At 38.2% G+C, this 24050-nt stretch overlaps 3 protein-coding genes across 4 annotated transcripts; 1 reads left to right on the top strand and 2 right to left on the bottom strand.

The window, feature by feature from the left end:
• Positions 1–1042: 1042 nt before the first annotated feature.
• eif4ebp3l (eukaryotic translation initiation factor 4E binding protein 3, like) lies at positions 1043–7482 on the top strand. Its single transcript, XM_036568725.1, has 3 exons — positions 1043–1335; positions 5427–5600; positions 6891–7482. Exons 1-3 carry the CDS (start codon positions 1203–1205, stop codon positions 6920–6922), a joined length of 339 nt encoding a protein of 112 aa, XP_036424618.1. The 5' UTR covers positions 1043–1202; the 3' UTR covers positions 6923–7482.
• A 4006-nt stretch (positions 7483–11488) lies between these two features.
• hnrnpaba (heterogeneous nuclear ribonucleoprotein A/Ba) lies at positions 11489–16301 on the bottom strand. The gene is made up of 9 exons (XM_036568724.1): positions 16191–16301; positions 15488–15673; positions 14102–14270; positions 13852–14010; positions 13594–13749; positions 13215–13302; positions 12688–12852; positions 12512–12594; positions 11489–12222 (listed from the first exon to the last, which is right to left on the bottom strand). Exons 2-8 carry the CDS (start codon positions 15664–15666, stop codon positions 12527–12529), a joined length of 984 nt encoding a protein of 327 aa, XP_036424617.1. The 5' UTR covers positions 15667–15673; positions 16191–16301; the 3' UTR covers positions 11489–12222; positions 12512–12526.
• Positions 16302–16986: 685 nt separating this feature from the next.
• nme5 (NME/NM23 family member 5) lies at positions 16987–23110 on the bottom strand. 2 transcript variants are annotated; one of them, XM_036567853.1, is made up of 6 exons: positions 22946–23110; positions 21744–21898; positions 20007–20212; positions 17670–17770; positions 17457–17575; positions 16987–17336 (listed from the first exon to the last, which is right to left on the bottom strand). In XM_036567853.1, exons 2-6 carry the CDS (start codon positions 21885–21887, stop codon positions 17262–17264), a joined length of 645 nt encoding a protein of 214 aa, XP_036423746.1. In that variant the 5' UTR covers positions 21888–21898; positions 22946–23110; the 3' UTR covers positions 16987–17261. The 2 variants fall into 2 exon arrangements, with proteins under 2 accessions (XP_036423746.1, XP_036423744.1); XM_036567851.1 differs by having other exon boundaries at positions 16989–17336; positions 22822–23110.
• Positions 23111–24050: the final 940 nt, after the last annotated feature.

The following is a 24050-nucleotide window of genomic DNA, read 5'->3' as shown; positions in this document are numbered from 1 at the left end:
CAGTAACTGGATGACTTTGTTATTGCATATACTTATGGCTTTAAAGAGAAGAAGGGAGCCTAATATGCTTCGCTTTCCATGCTGACAGATGCTGAATGTACTCTCTGCAACATCTTTGACAGAAAATCAAATGCCATTTGCCCCAAATTGCATGCACGTTCCTAGTTGCCAGACAGAAATGTGATATATGGCCATATATGCACATATTTCACAAATCGTCAGGCATATATTTCAAAATATATGTACATACTTTGTCCAAATTTGCATCTTATATGGAGCATACATACATGTCTGATGCAACCATCAAAGGTATTTTGCTATCAAAGCAAACAATCAAAATGAAATACATAAATGAAATACATGTTACACATGTATGTATGCATTTGCTGATATATCACTTAACTATATGTCCCAGATGTGAGTGTGGCCTGATTCAAATAAGTTGGTGTATATGTCACATAAATGTCCGTATGTGACAAATGTAAGTAGCATATAAAGAAAATCAATATGTGCTAATATATATCCTATCTTATAAATACATATATTGCCATATTGCCTTAGTGGCTGAATGGCAGATTTTAGCCCTTTAGCCACAAGGTTGGGATAACCTTCGTTATCATGTGCTCCACCAAGCCCGGAATATGCAACTGGGCTTTATTGTCTTTATATAGCGCTTACTTTACGGACACACGTGCACTGCATGCGGATTTGATTTACTGCGTATCTGGCAACCCTGCACTGTTTTCGCAGCCCGTCAGTCACATGATACGAGTCACGTAGCTCCTGTGCTCCTCGCATTACTTTAACCCGCCTGTTTTCCGACAAGTCCCACCTCCCTGCGCTGTGATTGGTAAGTTATGTCCGCGTCGTGAGCTAGAATTGGCTAATGGTTCATATGTAGAAGTAGTCCTGTGAATAAGGACAAGACTAGCCAATCACAGCGCAAGAAGCGTACACTTCTAGCCAATCGCAGCCCCGTAGGGGGCGGGTCTTGTACGAAAACGAGTGTGAAACAAATAGCAGTTTAAAATATCCTGCTCGAGTGACTCGTTGCTAACTTTTGTGTGCAGCAATGCACGTTTAAGAAACTCTGGCTTGTTACAGTTAAAAAAGACGAAAGAACGAACAAAAGAAATAAACACGAGGCGTTTTTAAAGCTTTAAAGCCACTTCCTGTTGAGTTTTACTTAAAAAAAGTCTACAATGTCCACCAAAACAGAGAAGAGCAAGAGCTGCCCCATCCCAACTCGTGTTATGCAGCTCAAGGACTGGTCTCAACTTCCAGACTGCTACAGCCAGACACCCGGGGGTACTCTGTTCTCCACCACACCAGGAGGTGAGTTACTTTTTTAAGAAGGGAAAAAGTTAGGAAAAAGAGTGAGTGAAGCTTTTTAACCTGGTGTGCACATGGATGATGTTCCCCTTTTATCAGTTGTCCAAGTAGTTCGTGAAGGTAAAGCTCTCTTACCTTCAGAACAAATGTGCAGGTTTACATTACATATTGAGGCCACAAGTTAAGTTTCTCATGGCTTCAATATATTAATGTGTGGCCTCAATATATGAATGTCTGGCCACAGTAGTAATTCGTAATTCGTGGTCACAATGAAGTAAATTGTGGCCTCATTACAGTAATTTATGGCCACAGTAAAGTAATTTGTGGCTCAATAAAGTAAATTGTGGCCTTAGTACAGTAATTTGTGGCCTCAATATATTAATTTGAAGCCATGCTTTATTAAAAATAAGCACAGAGTCACCTTAGGGGCTCTGTACCTCTCTGTAGTGTAAAAAGGTGTTAAAGTGAGTGGGGTTAGGCATGGGACTGGTGGGCAATTGAACTTTCTGAACTCACTTTTACCTTCATGAGACTTATGGGGTTCTCAGTCTTCTGTATGAAACTTCGGATCAGTCAATTTTGGGTTTGTTTATGGTTGTAATGAATACCTATTCCAAATGGAAAAAGATGCCCAACTCTTTTTGAAGTACCTAGAACCGAACAAATGTTGGCCATCAGTAAAACCAGCGTAATCTTGGCAGCAACAGCTCTGCAACTTCGGTTAAAGTGGGGAAAAAAAGTGAGTTGCACTTAGAACCTGGTAGAAAATATGGATACACTAAAAAATAATATGCAAGATAAGGTCTTGAATGTTGTGCATACTCTTTTGGTTTATTACATGGCAGTTCATCAGTGTAGGTAGTTATGTAACATAACAGAGTGGTGGTATCTGTCCAACCTGCTTGTTTATTTCACAGAGCCACAGCAGGCCTGTGCTGTTAAGGCCTAATGCAGCTAGGCTATCTAATCTGCTAAAAACAAACAGTTGACCCCTTGACTTTATCTGATGAGCCTTCCACCCTTTTTTCTTCTTCTTCTTCTTCTTTCTCTTTGTCTTGAAAAGACTGTGTTTAAACAAGCAGAGCAGGGAACAAGTAGGAGGGATTTTACTCTGAAGTGACCCTCCCTCTGTCCACAGCTGTTGCATTTCTAGGATAACTGAGAACGCCTTGTCCCAGCCAAGAACGTGTGGAAGTGGGTCTTGGATGCCTCCCTGTGGAAGAGTTTACATATAACAGTGAAAGGGCTTAGTGGCTTTTAATTGCTTAATCAGAGCTGATGTTGTCAAAATGTAAATCATGGGCTCTTTCAGCTTAGATACTTAACTGTGGTTTCTTCTTTACTGAAGCCAGTTTGTAAGTAGAAACAGAGACCAGGCAGCGGTTTGTAGGTAGTGTCTCCAGATTATCCCCCAAACTGAGTAACTGCCATGAGGAAGTCACCATGATTTTACACTAGGAAAGTAATATTTAGGGGTCCAAGCACTCCAAGGGCCAGCACCCTATTGTTTTTGTTAGGATTTTTCTTCTAATTCTCATTGCAATCTTGAAGAGTAGCCTTTAATATTAATGAAGGGGAATTAAAAATCAAATGTATTGCATGCATAACATTACTTTTCCATGTGACATGCATGTGCCAAAAGGAAAAGCAAAACCTCTGTTATACTGTTTTCCCAGTGCTTAATGACTTTACTGAAAAACAACGAAAAACCGAAATGCTCTGTCAAAATGTATTACCTTGAAATGTAATCAACACAAAGCTATATTGCTTTCCATCATTTGGCATAATGGAAAATAGTGTACAGTCGTATGCAAAAGTCTCATATTAGTCCCTGTGTAATATGTTAAATACATATAAATTGCGGACTCACTATAGAGGATGTTTTAACTTATTTTCATTTAGAAAATGTAAATGTACTTTGACAGGGTATTCAAACAAACTAGTGTAGCAGTGTGTTGATTACATTTCAGTGTGGATTATATTCAATTCTGAAACATTCAGCATTGCATTTCTTAAATGCAAATCCTCATGTATTGTTTTTGATGTGAAAACAGTGCAACAGAGGTTTTGCTTTTCATTTCGGTACGCATGTCTGTGGAAGTGTAATGTCATGTGTGCATTGCATTTCCTGTTTTTACACTGGAGTGATTACATTTCAACTCCTGTACAAATTTGAAACTTGCTGCTTTTGAAACAACAAATGGTCAAGCAGTTGAATTCACTTCTGTACATTCCTCATCCTGGTGAGCCTTAGTTGGGAGTGCTCTCTGCCCCCCCCCTTTGTCCAGGACATATTGCACAAAAAATAGATGAGGTTGCATAACATGTTTTTCTCCCTGTGATACAGCCTATAAGTACAGTATGGCTCTAAACTGCAGCACCACCCCTTAAACAGGTCAAACTTCAGCCAACCACGGTGCTGCCTGACGCTCTTTGAAGCTGTTTGTTAAACGCCCCTCCACTGCATTCTAGCTCGGGCCCCTTGAGAGGGGGCTAAAATGAACTAACTAGAACATATACAGCCTGCTGTGTGTGGTGTTTGTTTATACGTTGTGAACATGCTCCGGCCTTGTCTACTCTCCATGCGGTTTAGCCTGCCTCAAAATGGCTCCCTGCTTCCAGGCTGCACATGTGCTCGGATTTCCTAGAACTCCATCAGGGGTGCCAAGTCTAGCCTCACAAGCTCCCCTCCTCCAGCACAGTGTGTCTTTCTTAAAGGGGAATTCTGACACTTTTTGAAATAATGCATTGCAGAAAAACTTGCTTGGATTGTCTTTCAGTGGTGGTGACGCAGTCTGCGACTCAAATACTGCCATTATTATTCACTATCCAAAACGAGTAGAACCTAAATATGTCTTTGGAGTTTTTGTATGTAATGTTAATAATGGTAAAGTAATGGTTGAAGTGTTGAATGAAAAGTTTTCTGTGTTAGTTTATTTGATTTAGATTTACAGGGACAGTACAGATAATCATAATTTCTGTTAATGTGCCAGTCTAGCCAATTTGGCTAATTTTCAACTGTTTCTCGCTGCCAGAAATGAATAAAAAACACATTTTAGGACAAAACCTTTACAAAAAACTATCATAAAACAATGTTTCAGGAACCAGGCTATAGTTTCATGGAAAAAAAAGCTTTCTGTAAGGTAGTTTTTAGAGACTGTTAAACTATTTGGATGTTTCACTGCTGTTGTGAACCGTTCTGTAGGTTTACCTAGAAAGGAGCATTTCACATCAACCCATTCAGAATGACTTCGTTTACACTTCAACATTTTAATTATGCAGACATTTTGAAAATTCTAGTGGAATTCCACTTTAAAACCCAAGACAGAAAAGCCCAGTGGGGGGGTTGCTTGAAAGCTTTTAGGCTTTGTTCCCATTGAGAAGTCTTTCGTGTTGAACAGCCATGTTTAATTCCATGTTCATATGAACTTACTAAGGGCTGGTTTTATAAGTGAAGGAAGTTGGAATGTCAGTATGAGTTCTGAACTGGGAACACTTAACATCAATTTGGCAAAACAAAAAGAGAGATCATGTACCATATGCTCCCATAAACCTGTGTTTTCCAACATAAATCCAATTTGTGTCGACTCTTGTCGTTTTCTAGGCTTTTCCTTTTTTACCTTGCTCACCTCAGGCGCTGTAAGAATGGGCAAAGTGGCCAAAATACACCACCACGACACCTGATGCCTTTTTTCCTGACAATATGTATCATATTATTTAGTTTTTCTGAGCTTTGCGAATCAGTTCTGACAAAATGCAGTGACATTTTTTTTTTAATATTCAGTCTTTGCAAAAATAAACTACTTAAAAACAAGTAAATTGGGTAAAAATAAAATAGGATAATAACATATTGGGCTGGCATTCGGTCACCTACTTATTCCTATGTATTTTATGCACTCTCCATAGGATGCATTGGTTTTTGTGTACAGGCTTTCCGTAATTGGTCTAAATATCTTTTTTACGATAAATTCAGTATTCCAGAAGTACTGACGATGCCTATGGTACCTCTGGAAAGCACACTGTAGCACAATTTATCCAGACAGTTGTAACATATCGTCATATTACCCTGCCTTAACACACTCTTCTCTCTACAGGCACTCGGATCATTTATGACAGAAAGTTCTTGATGGACTGTAGGAATTCTCCAATTGCACGTACCCCGCCCTGCTGCCTGCCCCAGATTCCAGGGGTGACTGTTCCTGCTCATCATCCTCTGGCCAAAGTGCAGGAGCTTAAAGAGGAGATTGAGGAGGACAAGGATCTGGCAGGTAAAGTAAATCTGTTTTGATATATAAGAGAATAGTACAGTGGTAAGCAATCTGCAGCATGACTCTTAATACATCAATAACAGAGAATGTGCCTCCACAGTGCGCATTCAGAGTCATCTGACCAGTCAAACAGAATCACAAGACAAAACCACGTTACTTCATTACTACAGTAGTGATCGTCACCAACAGTAGTGAGCTTATCAACAAATGGTGCAATCCCGTCATCTATTGCAACAGTAGCACCAAAGAAGTCCTGCTCTCAGCTCAGCTGGACTTTGACGAGCTGTATGTGGGTCAAACTTTCTATTTTTGGTGGACTACAAAGTCACTCAAGGGGCTTCTGTTAATGGCAAACCCAGATGCAAAGGGGGCTCCTCTTAGTTACAAGACCTGTATGAAAATCTTCCTCACAGAGCACAAAAACAAATATCTTTGGGTGACCTTAAATAAGAACTTTCAAGCTTACTGCAAAATTAAATTGTTGAGGTGTAAACACAGCCATTCAGAGTGGTTTGATGTCAGGTGGTTCATTGTAGAGAAAATTAATGATTCAAAATTGTTTACTGTGGTGGTGATAGGAACCGAGGGTCAATCGCTTAAACGCAAATATAGCCATTTTATATACTGTCCAAAACTACTAGTAAACCTACATGTGTCTTCTAAATTTCTATATGTAATGCTATATAAAATAGTAGTAAATCTGAAAAAATACATTTCTCTGGGGACTATTTTCCCATATAATGCCAAAATATAACTAATATAATTGTAATGCAATAATATAATTTTTACCCAGTCCTAAATTTTAGAACTACTGTAAAACAGTGTCTTAGACATCAAGCAGCATATTCATAACCATTCTATGTAATAACTTTCTGTTAGGGAGCTTTTAGAGGCATTAAAATAAATTTAAACCAAAAATATAACATCATCAGACTTGTAGGCCTTTTCCTGGTACACTTTGTTCACAAACAAATTGGAATGGATAAAATGCATCACATGCACCAAGATAGGTTTTAGACCTAATAATAGTTTTAAAATAGTGTGTCAGACACCAATAAACATTCATAATCATTTAATGTAACAATAACAACTTTCTCTGAGGGAGCTTTTCGAGGCCTAAGACTCTTCAGCAATATTTAATGATTCAAAAATTCCAAAAAAATCTCCTTTAAATCCTAAACGTCCATCTTCCTCACTCTTATAACTACAGAATTTTCAGACTGGATTCATAGTATTTACTGAATAGTTCATAGTAGTTAATAAGGTTAATGTGTTTATTTCTATTTGCAGCTGAAGAAAGCCAGTTTGAGATGGACATTTGAACCTCTGATCTGCCTCCTGTGGAGTAACGCTTTTCTGCTGGGACGCTGCTACATTTCCCCACAACCAGCACTCACTGTGTTCAGTAGGTTCCTCTGCAGGTTTTTTTGTTTTAAAAAACAAGGAGAAATGAACACAGAGGGTGTTTTCATTTACAGCAGTGATCCGTTTAACAGAAGAAAAAAAAAAAAGAGACTGTGGATGTCTGTGGATGCATCCCCTAAACGTTTCCTATTGTACATACGGTACTTTGTATTTTTTAAAAGGGAAATGTATTATTACTTTATGGGGAGGGAGGGAGGGGTGGGCAAATGTAGTGAAATACTCCCCTTTCAAAGCTGCCCCTTCTAAAAACCTAATGTTTTACAGCAAATGTGTGCCAGCTGAATGTCTGCAGCGATGTACCAAACTGAATTTGTATTTTAAACTGTGTACTAAAATACACTTTTTATAAACACACATACGCCACTGTGTTCCACTGTTGTTTCCTCTGAATCTCTGGATGTGCCCAGATTTTTTGGCCAAGTTTTTATTACTTTGATTAAACTGTGACACAAATACATGTGGTTGTTTGAATTTGTTGAACAAAATGTGTGAACATGTGGATACTGTTTGGTCTCTTGCACAAGCAAAAGAGAGGGTGCGGTAAAGACACTGTGGTGCTCATTTGTTATTGTACACAAACGGAAACAAAGGGTGGGCAACATACCGGGAACACCAAATGGCAAAAACAGCCACACCACATCAAAAATGTCCATCTTTTGTATTGATGGTGTTACAACCCATGTTTCTTCTGCAAGATACGTTTTTGCGAGTTATTAAAGTCAATGCGAATCATAATGTCTTTTATTTCTGTATGATGTATTGTGAGTAAAAGTCAAGTATTCAGTTTTCATGGTAAACATGGTATTATTCATGATAATGAATGCAAATCAGAAAAAGCAGAAAAAAAGTATTTGGAAAACATCCTGTTACATTAACTTTGAACATTAATGTTCAACAGCAGCGACATGATGAATCATGCTCAATATGAACAGAGACATGAGCTAAAAATGTAAAAATGGTCCATTTGGGCTTTACATCATACAGTGCCCACCACAAATAATGGCACCCCAGCTAAACAGCAAAATGGGCTGTAAATAAAACATTATTACATTATTATATTGCTAATCCTTTTGATCTTTCATTCAAAATCTTCTAAAAATCTAACCTTTATTTGAAGTACATTGATTAAAAAGAACAAAAACACGAGACCGGAGAACGCAGGAGAATCTGAGACTATTCCTCCGAACAGAATCTCTCCAGATCCTCCAGATTCTGAGGTACATGCTTGTGGACTCTCCTCTTCAGCTCATCCCCCAGATTTCCTATGGGGTTTAGGTCAGGGACTGGCATGGTCATGGCAAACCCTTGATTATATGGTCAGTCAAGCATTTTGTGTTGATATTGAGGTTTATCTTTGAAACAACGTCCAACAATGGCCCAGTTTAAGCTTCCTGGCTGACACCCAACAACAGCACAGATCCACCACCATACTTTACACTGGGAGGAGGTACTTTTCTGCATGGTTAACTTTGTGTCCGCACCAAGCTCACCTCTGGTGTTCGTTGCCAAAAATCTCTATTTTGGTCTCATCTGACCACAGAATGCAATCCCACTGAATGATCCAGTAATGTCTGGCAAACTGTAGGTGCTTCAGTCTGTTGGTCCTTGACCGCAGAGGCTTTCCTCTGGCAACCCTCCCAAACAACTTGTGGTCATATAGGTGACGTCTGATTGTAGTTTGGGAGACATTCTGATCTCAAGATCTAACTAATGCCTGCACCTCCACTATTTTGATGCCAAAATGCAGAAAGAAAATCTAAAGTGATAAGAAGCTGTGTCCAAAATCATGATATTATACTTTAAACAAGTAAAGACTATATCAGGAGGAAGAGGAGAGGAAGAGTGGCTGAAATCTGAAGCCCACCGACGGCGACAGACAGACACAAACAGGACAGTTACTAAAATAAGCAGCCCCACTGACCTAAAAGCACAAAGCTCTGTTTTGACCTCAGTGACAGTCTCGAGAGAAACTGTGTTGTTAGCTTCACAAGCGTGGTGTAGGGCCTCCATGTGGAAACCACCTGCAACTGTGGAACCAAAGGGGAAACAAAGTGTAACCCAGTGTAACGGGCATAGGACACTGTAGAACTGCAATATGGTTAAAGAAAATCAATGGAAGGCTTCAGCAGATGCTACTTGCTGACCATTATGGTAAGTCTGTTCTTGAGTAATTTCCCTCGAGACATTCAAAACAGCACTGTAAGCAGCACTGAATCCATTCTGAAGACGTCTAATGCCCTCCGATACGTCCAGATTTCATGGGATTTAGATTATTGTACATTGAATGTGTTAAGTGTGAAGCTGAGATGAGGGTTTTAAGGAGTCTCTGCTGAACTCCAAGATCACATTACTGCACTTTGACGTCATAATAAAAATGATCAATGCATTTTAAAAAAAGAAGCTAGATGATGACTTGATTGGTAGTAAATCACTGGGGTGTCTTTTAGTGTGATAACTGAACATCAATCAGTGGTAATTAGGATCTTATGGGTCCTAGTGCTATAAAATGAATGCCCTCCCTACTCACACAACAAACATTTAATTCATCAAAATTTGACAGTAGAATTTGCTTGTTATGTCTCAAACAAGTGAACCGCTCCACACACTCGCATTTAACTTTATATGTTAACATTCGACTACCTATTTATGATCACAGTAACTGTACATCATATCACTGTTATGGGAAGAAAACCTCGTATCTCCAAAATGGTAACTTTACAGGAGAAGGAAAAAACCTACTTTACTTTTAATGCAAGTCAGTGGAACCAGACTTTTTTCCAAGTCATTTTGGGTCATTTCTTTTGGTCTAATCATCATGAAATTTACACACAATGTAAAGGGAAACAGGTATTTTCAAATTATGTCAAAAACTGAAAAACGACAAAAATGGAGATATAAGGTTTTCTTCCGACAAAAGCGATATGTAGCTGTCTGTCACACCACTGGCCAAATAATGGTATGTAGATTCCATTTTCTGTGCAACATACATACATTTTGATATATTGTTTGAATGGAATCATTTAGATCTTTTAAGATTTTGGAGTAAATTCTGATTAAATCTTGTTGCAGGTTGTGAAGGATCCATGTGAAAACGTTTAGCATGAATGAGCTTCATTACGAATAAGAGGAAGAAAAAAATGAGGGGTGTCTGTTTAGTGTTTAAAACTAACTGATGGTTAAATTATGGCAAAAAAAAAAAAATTAAAATTGATGGTTCTTCAAGAATTCTTTATGCTTTTATATAGATCCATGAACACTCAAAGAACCCTTTGCTTGATTAAAGAGTTCTTTGCATGGTTAAATGGTTCTTTTGATGGCATTGATGAAGAACGTGCTGTAGATGGCTGTATACAGAACATTTTGACAGAGTTCTTCTATTATGACAAGCTTGACGTGGTAACAATAGAACCCTCTACATCTACAGCACATTCATCAGTCTGAAGAACCCTTTCATGATGCAAAGACCCCTTTGATCATGCAAACCATTTTCTTTATTTTAAGACTGTAGCTCTTTCTGTGAGCCATCAGTGTACAGTTGTGTTAGTATTTATTTTAGGGGCCCAATAAAGATTTCCCATTGTGTATTGCAATTTAAAAGACAATTCAAATTTTGTAATGTCTACAAAGCAAATATCAATTTTATTTACTATCCAAAACAAAATGAGTGAACCTACACATCTGAGCTGTACTTGTAAATCTGATAATGATAAAATAGAGAAACATCTGAAAATAAACATTTCTTTGGGGACTTTTTTGCCTTACAAAGACCAACATGTACTTCCACCATGAATGGATTGCAAAAAATACATTTTAGCCCAATTCTTTAAAACTGCTGTAAAACAAAGGCGCAGGCTTCAAGAAACATTTTTAATTTGCACAATACCTAAAACCTCTAGACGCACCAGACACTTGGACATCTGGGTCCCATCAGCACCAATAAATGACTCCACAAGTTTCTCTCAGAGGTTTTACATCAAAACCACTCTGAATGATAAATTGAACTTAATTTATGCCACAATCAGTGGAATTCCCCTTTAATCTTGATCCTCAAAGAAACATTTAAATAAACACAGAAAAATCTGTATTTAGAAAAATCACCAGATGCAGAATATTAAAAATGGCTGCTTCATCTCACAATATTAAATACAACATTGTTAAAAGTATATACAATATTTTAGTGCAGGTCTAGATAAATGAAAGCTCCTAATTATGCATTGGATGCGATAAGAGTTTGAAGAATCTGAAAGCTAAAATTAAAGTGTCCCAAATTACATCAACTCATCTTACAAGGTTTTGCATGCTTCATCAGCCAGGCGCTTCATTACCACTCAACTTCAGCATGATTAGTGTCAATGGAGAACATGCAGTACCATGCAGAGTTATCAGGCTTGGTCAGTGTTCAACAAATGCAGGTGCTAAAGGTGATAGTTAGCGTTGTTTAAAAGCATTAGACGTACAATAGATATCTTAAAAACCAAGTTTATTTCCACCAAATTTTGTCCAAGACACTGGAGGAATGAGATTCCAGTGAGTGAGGAAGGATCCTCTTACAGTTACAGGTGTAAGCTTTGAGGTATAGTTTTACTACTATTAAAGCCACTTTTTAATTTAACCAATAAGATGGGAAGAAATCTCCTTAAAAGCAAAAACAGAAATGTAGCAGAGGTGGGGAGGAAAAAAAAGGAAAAAAAAAAAAAACAAAAACTGGTCACTTAAGGAACTTGTTGTCTGCAAATTACACACACACAATCTTTCATAATCCCTTTTCAGCTCACCTCAAACTTTGAGCCATGCAACTTTGCAACACAGAGCACAGGAGGAAACGGAAAAAATAACTAGGTACAGAAACACCAAAAAATTAAACAAAATCATTTATTATGAAAAAGGTTTGAGAGCTCTGAGGCTAGGTGTGGTAAATACAGCCAAGATGTAAAATACAACCATACAATACATTAGATTCAAAAAGGTACCAAAAAGTACAGTAAAAAATAACACTTCCGTCTCTGGAAATGTAAAAATGGACAAAACGAAAAAGGTATAAAATAAAACGTGAAAAGTGACATTTGCTTCCCCCAGTTCCTTATTTTGTTGTCTGTACAAAATGGAGCAGAAGGCCAGATTCTGCCAACATCCAAAAGTAAAAGACTGAACCCCTGTGTTCACCGGGACCAGTTCACTGGTTTGGAAGTCTTGCGACCTTCAAAAAGAGAAAGAGTAAGATGTTTTACTTGCTAAATAGTAATATATTCCAACAGAAACAGTGTGGTAAATAGGCATGTCTAGATTCATGACATCACCACTTTATATTTTTAGTGTTTACTATTGCGTTTCTCTCTTCAGTTCCCAGGCTACACCTTCCCACCCCAATTAAACGTAATTCCCCCTCAGCACTGACCAAATGAACGGAAATGAATTCCAACTGACGCTTTCAAAACATGTTCAGGTTCTAGGGCCATAAACAGGGAAAAAGAAATTACAGTGCATACCTGCACTACACATGATCAGTATGGTTTGTAGCCCTGATGGCCACCACGTCTTGGAGTTTTCCCATAGCTTGTGTTGCCCTGGTCTGGGGTGGAGAGAAGAGCATAGAAAACAATTTAATAAATCTTATTTTTACAAGCCCAAAAATACAAGACTTAATTTGGAGAAAAGATCTTACTGTAGTCATAGCCACCGCCATAGCCATAATAGCCTGATGAATAGTCGTAGTTTCCATAGCCTCCGTATCCACCATAGCCTTGTTGCCCACCATAGCCATAGCCTTGGTTTCCATAGCCTTGATTCCAGTAGTTGTTGTGGCCCTGGTTCCAGTTAGGACCCTGGCCTGCAAGTGTTAGAAGCGGTGATTAGGCTTCAGCTAGGTTAAGATCTTAACTTAATAGCAAAACTGTTAAAAGGGTTAAAATAATGGTTCCTCTTATGCGCTTAAATATATATGCGCACATTATACACAGACAGCCCACACCAGCTTAGAATTTGGGTCACAGGCGAAACTGTATCCAAACAGTACAAACTAATCTTCCAGGCTGTATTCTGGCTGTATCAAAAGCTTATACTATGTTGTCCAAACTTAACTTGGGGTACTGTTGAAAGGGGGCTCTCTTGTACAGAAAGACTGATGTACACAATATAATCATAGAATGGCTCGTTTACAGGAGCACCACTGGCTTGTTTCTGAACACTTACCGCCACGTCCCCTGCCTCTGCCTCCAAAGCGACCACCATACTGCTGCTGCTGATACACCTCCTTAGGCTGGGCAATCTTGATCTCACACTGAGAGGACAAAAGACAAAAATCACAACAACTGAATACAAGTTATTTCATGACAAATTCATGAGTATCCAATAAAATAAGTTTTATATATGAAAAATGGTCATTTTGGTATGGAAGTTCTGCTTTGTAAATGTCCCACTATGCAGTTTTTATTGTTATATGCTGTTAACACAGAGCCACTAGACAGACCATCTGTTTGGCAACATCAAAATTCAACAGCGCCTAAATCAAGATTTACCCAAAACCCAGAATGCCATTTAACAGATTACGCAAAAAATTGAGAACACTTACAAGGCTCTCTTTTCCATTTGAGTCCTTGGTTCCACTGACATTATGGTATTTCTTCTCAAGGATCTTTTTGACCGTTTCTTCCTCCTTAAAGCTGATGAAGACAAACCCTCGCCTTTTGTTTGTCTTTGGGTCCATTGGAAGCTCAATCGTCTCAATCTGCAACAACAGAGAGCAAATTAAACATCAGAAAAAGTAAAACTATCATTTTCCACAAATTAGCAAACTAGCCCATTACACCATGCCAGTTCTAGATCATACCTCTCCAAAGGCCCCAAAATACTCGCGAATCTTCTCTTCTGATGTTTCAGGATTCAGACCACCAACAAATATCTTCTTGACTGGCTCCTTCTTCATCGCCATGGCTTTCTTTGGGTCAATCTGTCTCCCATCAAGCCTGTGCTCCTTCTGAGCCAATACCTACAGCAGGAAGAGAAATATGATGTTTAGTGATGAGTATCAACATGAATCAAAGAGGAGTGGAGTGCGTTAACAGTTGGCCAGAACTTACTTTGTCTACACTTGCTGAATCTTTGAACAGAATGAACCCAAATCCTCTTGACCGTCCAGTGTTTGGGTCCATTTTAATGGTGCAGTCTGTCACCTCACCAAATTTAGAGAAGTAATCTTTGAGATCCTTTTTACTAGTATCCCAGCTGAGGCCCCCAACAAACATTTTCCTAGAGGAATAAAGTATGCGTACTTCAAAATAAAATAACAGTAAAGGGGGCATTGTAGCCTGTGACATACATTTAACAACGGACGCTTTGTTTGCAAGTACATTAGACTCAATCAGAAAATGAAACGCGTGTTGGACAATATCCTGAACCAGAACATTGCAAATGTTCTTACCAGTTTGTGATTTCATAGATTAGTTACATCCATAATATAATGCGCACACAAAATAACAATATTGTGCCAAATGGTAGCTTTTTTTTCCTTTTCAATTCTTTACACTTTGTCCCTACTTGTATAACACCAATGTATGTGGTTTGCTTAGATCTAATTTTAATACAAGGAAATAGAGAACAAAACAGAGCAGTCATTATATTAGGCAAGGTTTGTAGGTTAAGACAAGAGTATAGAAAAGCAGAAACCAAGAAGCATCAGTTTAACCTTATCAATACGAAAATCATCTGATAAAATGACAACACAATACCGAAAAAAGATACTATGATTTTATCAATATGACCCACCACTACACACAAAGATGTTTCTTCAAGGGTTCTTTAGTAAAGGCAATGGCTTTATTTAAAACCATGAGTTTTGTATAGAACCATTTGAATGATTAAGAAGTTCTCTGCATGGCAAAATGGTTCTTCAGATTGACGGAGAACATGTAGTGTATGATTCCTTAAAGAACCTTTCTGAAACGGCTCCATACGGCATCAAACAAAGGTTCTTCTACTGTTATGAGGTCCAGCTTGTTATAATAGAACAATTTACATGCTATATGGAACAATGTTTAAAAAGGTTCTACATAACCATTTACAACACATTCTCCATCATTCTGAAGTACTATTTCACCATGCAAAGAACCATTTAAGCATACTAACGTAGCTATATAGAAATCACGACTCCAAAAAGAACCGTTGCCTTTAATGAAGCACCTTTAAATAACCATCTTTGAGTGTGTATAGAGTAGCAGAACTCAACAAGCAGGAGTTTAATCTCATCAGTGCAAATTAAAATTCTCTTATATCGTCTCACCGCGATATATTAGGAAAAATATCATGTTATTACATTTGACCAATATTGCCGACCGCTAAACGGGGAGAGGCCTCGTTTCCAAAGCGCCCATCCCCCTTCACCCGGCACATGGCGCCAACAAAGACGAGGAGGACAAAGGCCACCTCAGCCAATTCATCCGAGGTTTTTACTGCCTTTTTTCACGTACCCAGCATCTTCCTCGCCTTTACTCGCTTCAATCTGGCTTCCCTCGTTGGCTCCATTTTGATCTCCGTCTTTGTCCAGGCCGGATTGGGCCTCCTCGTAACCCTCGGCTCCGTTCAGGCCTTCTTCTTCTTCATGGCCATTCTCTGAGGTCTCCATAAACTGTTGCTCGGCATCAGACATGACGACTCTACAGAAAAATAACAGCAGTGGAAAATCAATAAAAACAAAAATCCATCAATTTTATTCAGTCGGAAATGTGGCGAAGCAGCGTTATGTAAGGAAATGGCTGCCACCATTTTGTTTGAGCTTTAGCACAAGAAGCTAAGCTAGCTAGGTTAGCTACGGAGAAAACACAAAAGCCCGATGATGCGAGAATTTCCGCCAAAAAATAACCCACTGCTGATTTCTGGGGGTTAAAACGTCTTTACAGACCAGAACAAATCTATTTTTAACGCGCAGCTCTTTTTTGAATTTTCCCGTTCCACCTTAAATGGTGCAGCATTAACTGCAGCACTGCTTAAGGTGGAACGGAAAAATGCGAACAAGAAGCTGCCGCTGCCATGCCGTTCGCTTTCACTTACGTAAGCCCAAATCTCGAACACAACAGCGCTGTTTAAGGACGTTAAACCACATTTACCGAGAAAATGCTTCCTACGGACACTAAAAAAACTACATCAATCACGATTTAGCGATAAATACAGTACCTTAAAAGCGTAGTCCCGTTCCGAAACTAACGTTACGTGCGTTAGCCTATAATGGAGTCCCTCTGTGAGATCGTCCTCACTGCGCCACCTGCGGTCTATTTTATATTACTGGGCCATAGACCGCGTGGTGGAAGCGTTTGATTGGTCGGTATTAGCTGCTCATCACGGCGACGGCCAATGAGAAAAGGGCCCCGCTACGTCAGCCGGCAACGCCCCCTAAACGCGGTTCTTCTGAAATTACAAGCAGGAAGTTTAGACTTGCTTTCATTAATTATGATGAAATTATATTTATCTCTGACATTTATATGCGCAGCCAAATGTATCATATATGAATGATAAACAATAACACGCAAATCATAATTTGCTGAGGCCGTGCGGCCGTGTTTTCTTTTAGGAAGGGCAGCACGTGGTTGGGACATCGCTGTGTTTTTCAGGGTTAAAAGTGCAGAAAATAAAAACAACTATATTCTAAATGAAAGAACTGAAGAAATCAAACATTGCAAAATGTTGGGAGTGTAAAACGTGACTGACTTTTAAAAAAACTATTTGTGCATGCATAAAATACTAAAATACTTATGTTATCATATTTTCAGGGATGATGTGCCTAGACCACAGCTGCCTAAAGTTGGGCTTTGAGGACATTTGATTTGGCTCACCAGAAACTTACTCTAACCAGACCCCCTCACCAAACAAGAGAACATTTTTAAAACTATAAAATCTCACTTATTATTAATTACTCGTTTTCTTTTGAAATTCCTTTTACCTTTGAAATGATATCTTTTAAGTATACAAAACATAGTGTGATGCCTTGTCTTTTTGGCCCTCAGCCCACCACAACTCCTGGTTTACACTTTTGTCATTTAAAACAGTCAGAATGCAATACAGATTAACTAATTTCATGAACACAATAAATTAAATTTCAGAGACAAATGATTTCCCAAAAAACAGTTTATTTTTAATTTTATATTTTTCAAGCGTTTTTGTCAGCACTCAATGCAAAAATGATTTGGATTACTCCTGGAAAACTCATAAGGCCAGTTTTTCCCAACGTAATGCAAGCTTGCCTCTGGATCATGGAGCATCCTGAACAACAGTTACTTTAGGTTTGTTTGGGTTATTTGACATCAGCCAGTCAGCCAGCCATATCTAGATAAAATGCATGAAAAGAACAGAGATTAGGCAAGCAAAAAAAACAAAACATAGATCATCATTATAATCCTGACAGATATCATTAATTTCTGAGGAGTATCATTTATGGTTACTTACCAAGGCGTCGGCTGGTTTTGTCCTGCACAGCTCAGTAAGGCCGAGAAGTAGTGTTGGGGTAATAAACCTGCTCAGGTAATCTTTCGCAGCCTCACCCATTGGAATAGGTTCAATCACGGCTGGAATAAAAAAAAATGTAGTCCATATGTTAAAAAATAACACTGCAAATATCACTAGATGAATTGATTGTGTTACACTGCCTGCTTTACTTACAGTTGGGAAACATGAATCTGAGCTCTCTTTCAGCTGCTGAGAATGTTTCACTGCCATGCACTGCATTCCTCAAGTCAGATGTCCCGTATTTTGCTCTTAGACTGGGAATTATCAAATACAGAATGAATGATTTGTTGTTACACAGTGGCAATTTTGAAATAAAGATGATTCTTGCTGTGTAGTCACTTTTCACAGAAGACAGTCTAAAGACTGATGAAACAGGCAAAAATACAGAATGTCACCTATTTAATTTTAAGTTTTACTGGTTTGGGATTGCATCCTTTTTGTGTTATATTTTAGTTGTTTTTTCTTGCAAACTTGTAATCTTGCATAGCTTAGAATGAGAAAAGGTTTTATTGGCTAAGTAAGATATCACAAGTATTTTGTCAGTTGCTTACATAGACACAGTAATAAGTATGTTAATATAATATGGAAGAGAAGAAAGAAAAATAGTAATAGCTATACAACAAAATAAAAGATAATACAGGGAGCTTTAAGGAGCTCAATTATACAATTCACAACCATTTCATGTAAAAACTTGCTGTGAGGGAACTTTTGGAAGCATTAAACTCTTCAGATGTCTGGTTCCTATCGCCACCACTGTGAACAATTCTGACTTGTTAATTATCTGGAAAATGGAGCATTTCGCAACAAACCACCCTGAATGACTCTGTATACATCTTTTCCATAAATGGGCAGAATTCCCCTTTAAGCTGCTTCCTGATGGTGATCTACCAACAAATGATGTCCGACACAACCAACTAGTTTATGGCAATGGTGTAATTATTTCATTAAATTCAGATGCACAATCAACAAACTCTTTCCTGATGTAGGATGCTGGGGAGTTCAGTAAGGAATATAGTGGAGACCCATCATAAAGTCGGAATCCATTGATTTGTTAAAAAATTGCTTAAAAAATGCTTAAATCAGTAAAATGTAAACATTTTGTGTAGTTTGATGGGAAATGTTCCATCCTAGAGAAACATACCAAGCCAGAATTTTGCACGATGGTAATGACAGGAACTAGATGTCCAAAGTGTTCAATACCTTTTAACATTATTTCATGAGCTGATAGAGGGGCAGGAGAAACTGTGGGCCGGGTGCTTTTCTGATCTGTTATTTGAATAGACTGTTGAACTGTTGTTCACAGACTGTTAGTGTCTGTGTGAATGTAAAGATGGCTGGTTAATGCGAATGAGGTGAGAACGATGACAGGGAGGGGGTCCTGGCTTCAGCCTTACAAATCTGCTTTAGAATCTGTTATGACCCTTGGCTAACTAATGGCCGTCCATGGAGTCGGGTCTATTGTTCTACTTGTAGTTTGTAATTTTTGCATATCTTTGGGTCGTTGTGTGAGAACTGCTTTTATTCCAGTCTGTGCTTGACCTTTTGGAAGACGTTATTTCCACCTCTATACATCGGCACTTTATAAGACCAAGTTGCCAGAATTTGATTAATCACTGTTGTATCCAAGCCGGGTCTTGGTTCCAATTGTCATAGTGTCATTTGTTTAAAGAGCCCATATCACAGAAAACTGATTTCCCTCAGTTTTTTAAAATAAAGGAGTTAGGATGTAGTATGTAAGATGCAAAAATGAAAATGTCATTGACTTGACTTGAAACATGACTTTAAAGGGGAATTCCACTCAATTTAAAAAAAAAAATGCATACTTAAATTGTTAAAAATGTAAACAAGTTAATTTAAAGTGGTTTAATGTGAAGTCAGAATTGTTTACAGTGGTGGTGATAGGAACCAACGTCTGAAGAGTTTGATTGCTCTAAAAGCTCCCTCACAGATAGTTATTACATTCAATGATATATGATACCAATACGCTGCCTGACGCACAATTCTGCAGTAAGATTTTGGCCTAAAAAAGGTCATTCATGACAGAAAGGAACATGCAGGGTCTTGTAAAGCAAAATAATATCCGAAGAAATAATGTTTATTCTATTCCAGTGGTAGCCCACAAGTGAAATGCATTCATTCTTAGGGGATATGCCTCCACCATAACCGGATATCTTGTAGTTTTTGTACCTTTTTGTATTCTAACCACTAATATTGTTGTGGTTAAGCTGTTTCGTTTGCTATCATAGATTTTTCTCTCCTGAGCACCTAAACATACAAAAGAGCACGCATCTTTAAAGCAGGTGAATAATTTCATTCGCTGTGGAAAGGTATGTTAATAGTAATAAAGAGTGTGTTTGCATACTGCTTTTCGATAACCTGATGTATAAAAACACAAATCTAAATGTAAAATTATGAACATGAATTAAGCCTTCTATTACACACAAATAGAAAAATAACTACCCACAGGTAAAAAAAAAATATTTTAGTTACCTGTCAGGATGCGTCTCTTTGGCCTTGGTACTGTTAGCTGGTCCCATCAAGGCTTTCCAGGTGGATATGGCCTGATGCCTGGCCAATGCGAGGGCGACGACTGGACCAGAACTCATGAAGGCTGTCAGACTCGGAAAAAACAGTTTTCCATACTGCTCAGCATAGAAGTCACTGCACTGCTCCGGACTCAGCTGAAGCTTCCGTTTCTGTTGCATAAGACACAAAAAACAAACTGAGGAATCACATAATTTAAAGGGGCATTCCACCAAATTTTCAACATTTCTGTGAAACTCAAATGTTGAGATGTAAACAAAGTCATTTGGAGTGTTCTGATATGAACTGGTGCATCAAAGAGAGAAATGTATCTGTGATTTCTTTACAGTGGTGGTGATAGGAACCAGGGGTCCCAATATCTACAGCGCAAATATAGCCATTTTCTTTAGAATCTAAAACAGCCAGTGAACCTACATATAGTTTTATACATAATAAAACAGGATGATAAAACAGTGGTAAATCAGAAAAAAAGGTTTCTTTAGGGACTATTTTGACTCACAGCACCTTGCATGTACCTTTCCACCATCAACTTATTTTAAAAGTATGATTCAGGCCAAAAGTTTATGGCAAATCGTAAAACAATGTCTCAGGAATTGGGCAACACATTCATTACTATTTCATGTAATAACTTTCTGTGAGGTAGCGTTCATATACACTGAATGCTTCAGACGTCCAGTTCCTATCACCACCACTGTAAACAATTCTGACTTGTTAAATTTCACTACAGTGGCACATTTCACATCATAACACTCTGATGGCTTTTTTTTTTAACATCTTAATGACTGACTTTTACAGAAATTGATTTAAAAAAAATCAGTTGAATTCCCCTGGGCTAAAGATACATTTGATGGAGAATGGAGAATGAGCTCTGGCATTGCAATTAGGGTCTCAAAGAGTCTGCAATATTTAAACTGTTCACTGCTCAATTGGATCTTAGATATTATTCCAATCAACCTCTTAAAAATATGAACTCAGTTGGATAACCGTAGCCTGTATTGACACGCTTACCTGCACCACGTTGCAACTGTCTGAAACAATTGCAAACAAGGTTGTACCTTTTGTAATTAATAAAACAGGTTTTACAGTTTGGGAGAAAAAAGTTTCAGTTGTACCATATGTTGCAGTGTGTTACAGTATATGTCCAAAAGTTTGTAGACAGCTGCTCATCCAGCATTTATTCCTAAATCAAGGGTGCTGCGGTAACAGCCTCCTGGTGAAGGTTTTACACTGATGTAGGAACATTGCTGTGAGGATTTGATTGCATTCAGCCACAAGAGCATTAGTGAGGTCAGGTACTGATGTTAGATGATTAGTTCTAGATCACTCCAACTCATCCCAAAGGTACTGGATTATACAAGCTGTGCGGATGCAATTGAACACCTGTATCAGCTATGGGTGCACCTTAGCTGACTTCCAGTAATTAGAATGGGTGTCTAAATACTTTTAGACTGCTTTCAGAGTGAGATGCAATACAGGGTAGCCTATCAGAACAGAGATCATTCACATATATCAGTCTTAAAGGCATTGTAACAAAAACAACCTGTTTAATTCTAAGGTATAAAGAGAGGAAGTAAATGGTAATATGAAATTGAATTGTGACTGATATAATTCATAAGTGGGGAAGTGGGGAATTGAGAAGTATAAAGGATATAGGTAATTTAATTTGTTGGTTTGGTCAGCTACCTGCAAAATGGTAAAGCCAGACTGTAGAATGACGTCCTCAATTTCCTCTGCCTTATCAACAGCGTCTGGCTTGATGAGAGCCAAAGTTCTTTCCAAGAAGAGGCACGATGGGGGCAAACGGTGCTTCAGCTGCTCCTCTTCCATAGTTCATTCACCTCCAACAGAACAGGGGAAACACTGAGATTTCAAAATACTGTTTTATCTACACACTTAAAAAAGATGGTTCCTCAAGGGGTCTTTAGTAAAGAAAATGGTTCTATATAGAACCATGAACACTCAAATAATCCTTTGTATGATTAAAGGGTTCTTTGCATCTTCAGATTGATGGAGAATGTGCTGTAGTTGGATCTATACAGCACCTTTTCGATAAGGGTTCTCCTATTGTGATAAACCTGACGTTGTAACAACAGAAGAACCTTTTTTGGTGCTGTATAGAACCAACTACAGAAGCTTCTCCATTAATCTGAAGAACCCTTTAATCATGTAAAGGGTTATGTGAGTGTTCATGTTCTATATAGAACCATTTTCTTTACTAAAGAACTCTTGAAGAACCATCATTTTTAAGTGTGTAGGGCTGGGCAATATGACAATCATTACTGTGATAAATTGCTTCACAATATGCTCAGAAAAGCATATTGCGAAGCAATTTATCACAATAGTGATTGTCATATCACTAACATTTAAACAACTTTCCAACTGCATGTTTGATTACAAAAAAGGCACATTTAATCCTGTTTAATAAGATTTAGTGAAATGTTGAGTAAAAATAATTGAATTATAGTGATGATTGCATATCAGCAAATAACTTTTGATAGCATTCCTTTTAAATATGGCACTACTTTGACTGCCCCATCGTAGATTAGAGAAAAGATATAGCTATATCGTGTACCGTGAAACCGTTTTGAAGTATCGTGATATTTTGTCATATCGCCCACCCCTAGTCTAAACTAGCAGGGTTAGCGTCACCAAACTAACGCAAACTAAAAACCTGCTTGGCAAACACAGCTATCCGGTAAAATTATCCAATTTAAATAAAACCAAAATGTTAAACCTTAACCGTTTTCTAGACGACACTTACTGCACAATTATCAAACACGGCCGAGTATCACCGCAGTTTCAGCAGCTAAGAGCTAACAGCTAAGCTAATTTACGCTCTGAACAGGACTTTGTTGCTATGCGGGTTGCCAGGTTACCACACGAACATCAACACGCTGGAGACGCCATAATCCGCTTCATTATGCAGAATGTTAATAGCACATTTTTAAAGACCCCGCTTAATAAAGTGTACAGCCAACATTAAACGGCTCTAACAGTTTCTCCAGCGGCGAACCTACATCCCAAACAAGGGAGGACTGTTGCTATGTGGGTTGCCTAGTAACCACACGTGCCGGTCACGTGACTGTAGTTTTTTTTTGTATTGGAGTCCTCATAAGCACAAAGGGTTCTTTACTAAAGAAAATGGTTTTGTATAGAACTATGAACACTCAAAGAACCCTTTGCATGATTGACGGGTAATTTGCATCGTGAAAGGGTTCTACAGATTGACGGAGAATGGGCATGAACGTGCAACAGATGGTTCTATACAGCACCTTTTTGAAAAGGGTTCTTCTATTGTCACAACCTTTTGGGTGCTATACAGAACCCCGTTCGAAAAGCTTCTGTATGGAATCATCCACAGCACATCCTATATCAATCTGAAGAATCCCTATATGACGCAAAGAACCCTTCAGTCATGCAAAGGTTTCCTTGAGTGTTCATGGTTCTTTAATAGAACCGTTTTCTCTCCAAGTTTAGTAGAGGTGGTTCTGGGTTCTGACTATTTGAAACGATTCTGGAATTATTTTATCCAACTAGTAATTTTCGTGTTATGCTTTATTTGTGTTTTTCACATCTTTGATTGTTGGATTGCTGATACACAGACACCCCCCTCTAATTCTCCATGTATTCTTCTACCAGCTTCATACTCAATAGTCACCATAGTTTATGTTGTAGTTAATGAGAAAAATAAGTACAAATAAATACAATAACGCTCAGATGCTCCAGAGACGAGTCTACAGCACATTCATCTTGGACTTTTGATTTGTAATAACGTTCCTGACTTGCCAACTCATCCAGCACATTCTCATTCAACATCGAGTAAATGAGACAACTTCATAACTTTTGTCACTCACTTATTTGAGTTGAATCTGTTTAACACCTTAATGTTTAAAATACTACATTTGTGTTGGTCCTCTGTATGTTCACTGAGCACAACAAATCTGAAGAAATATCTTAAATTACAGGGCTAAAAAGTGCATTTTTCTTATT

The sequence above is a fragment of the Colossoma macropomum genome, unplaced genomic scaffold (genome assembly GCF_904425465.1).
Source record: "Colossoma macropomum unplaced genomic scaffold, Colossoma_macropomum, whole genome shotgun sequence".
Lineage (NCBI taxonomy): Eukaryota > Metazoa > Chordata > Actinopteri > Characiformes > Serrasalmidae > Colossoma > Colossoma macropomum.
The sequence above is the reverse complement of the archived record's forward strand: the minus strand, read 5'-3'. Positions and strand labels throughout refer to the sequence as shown.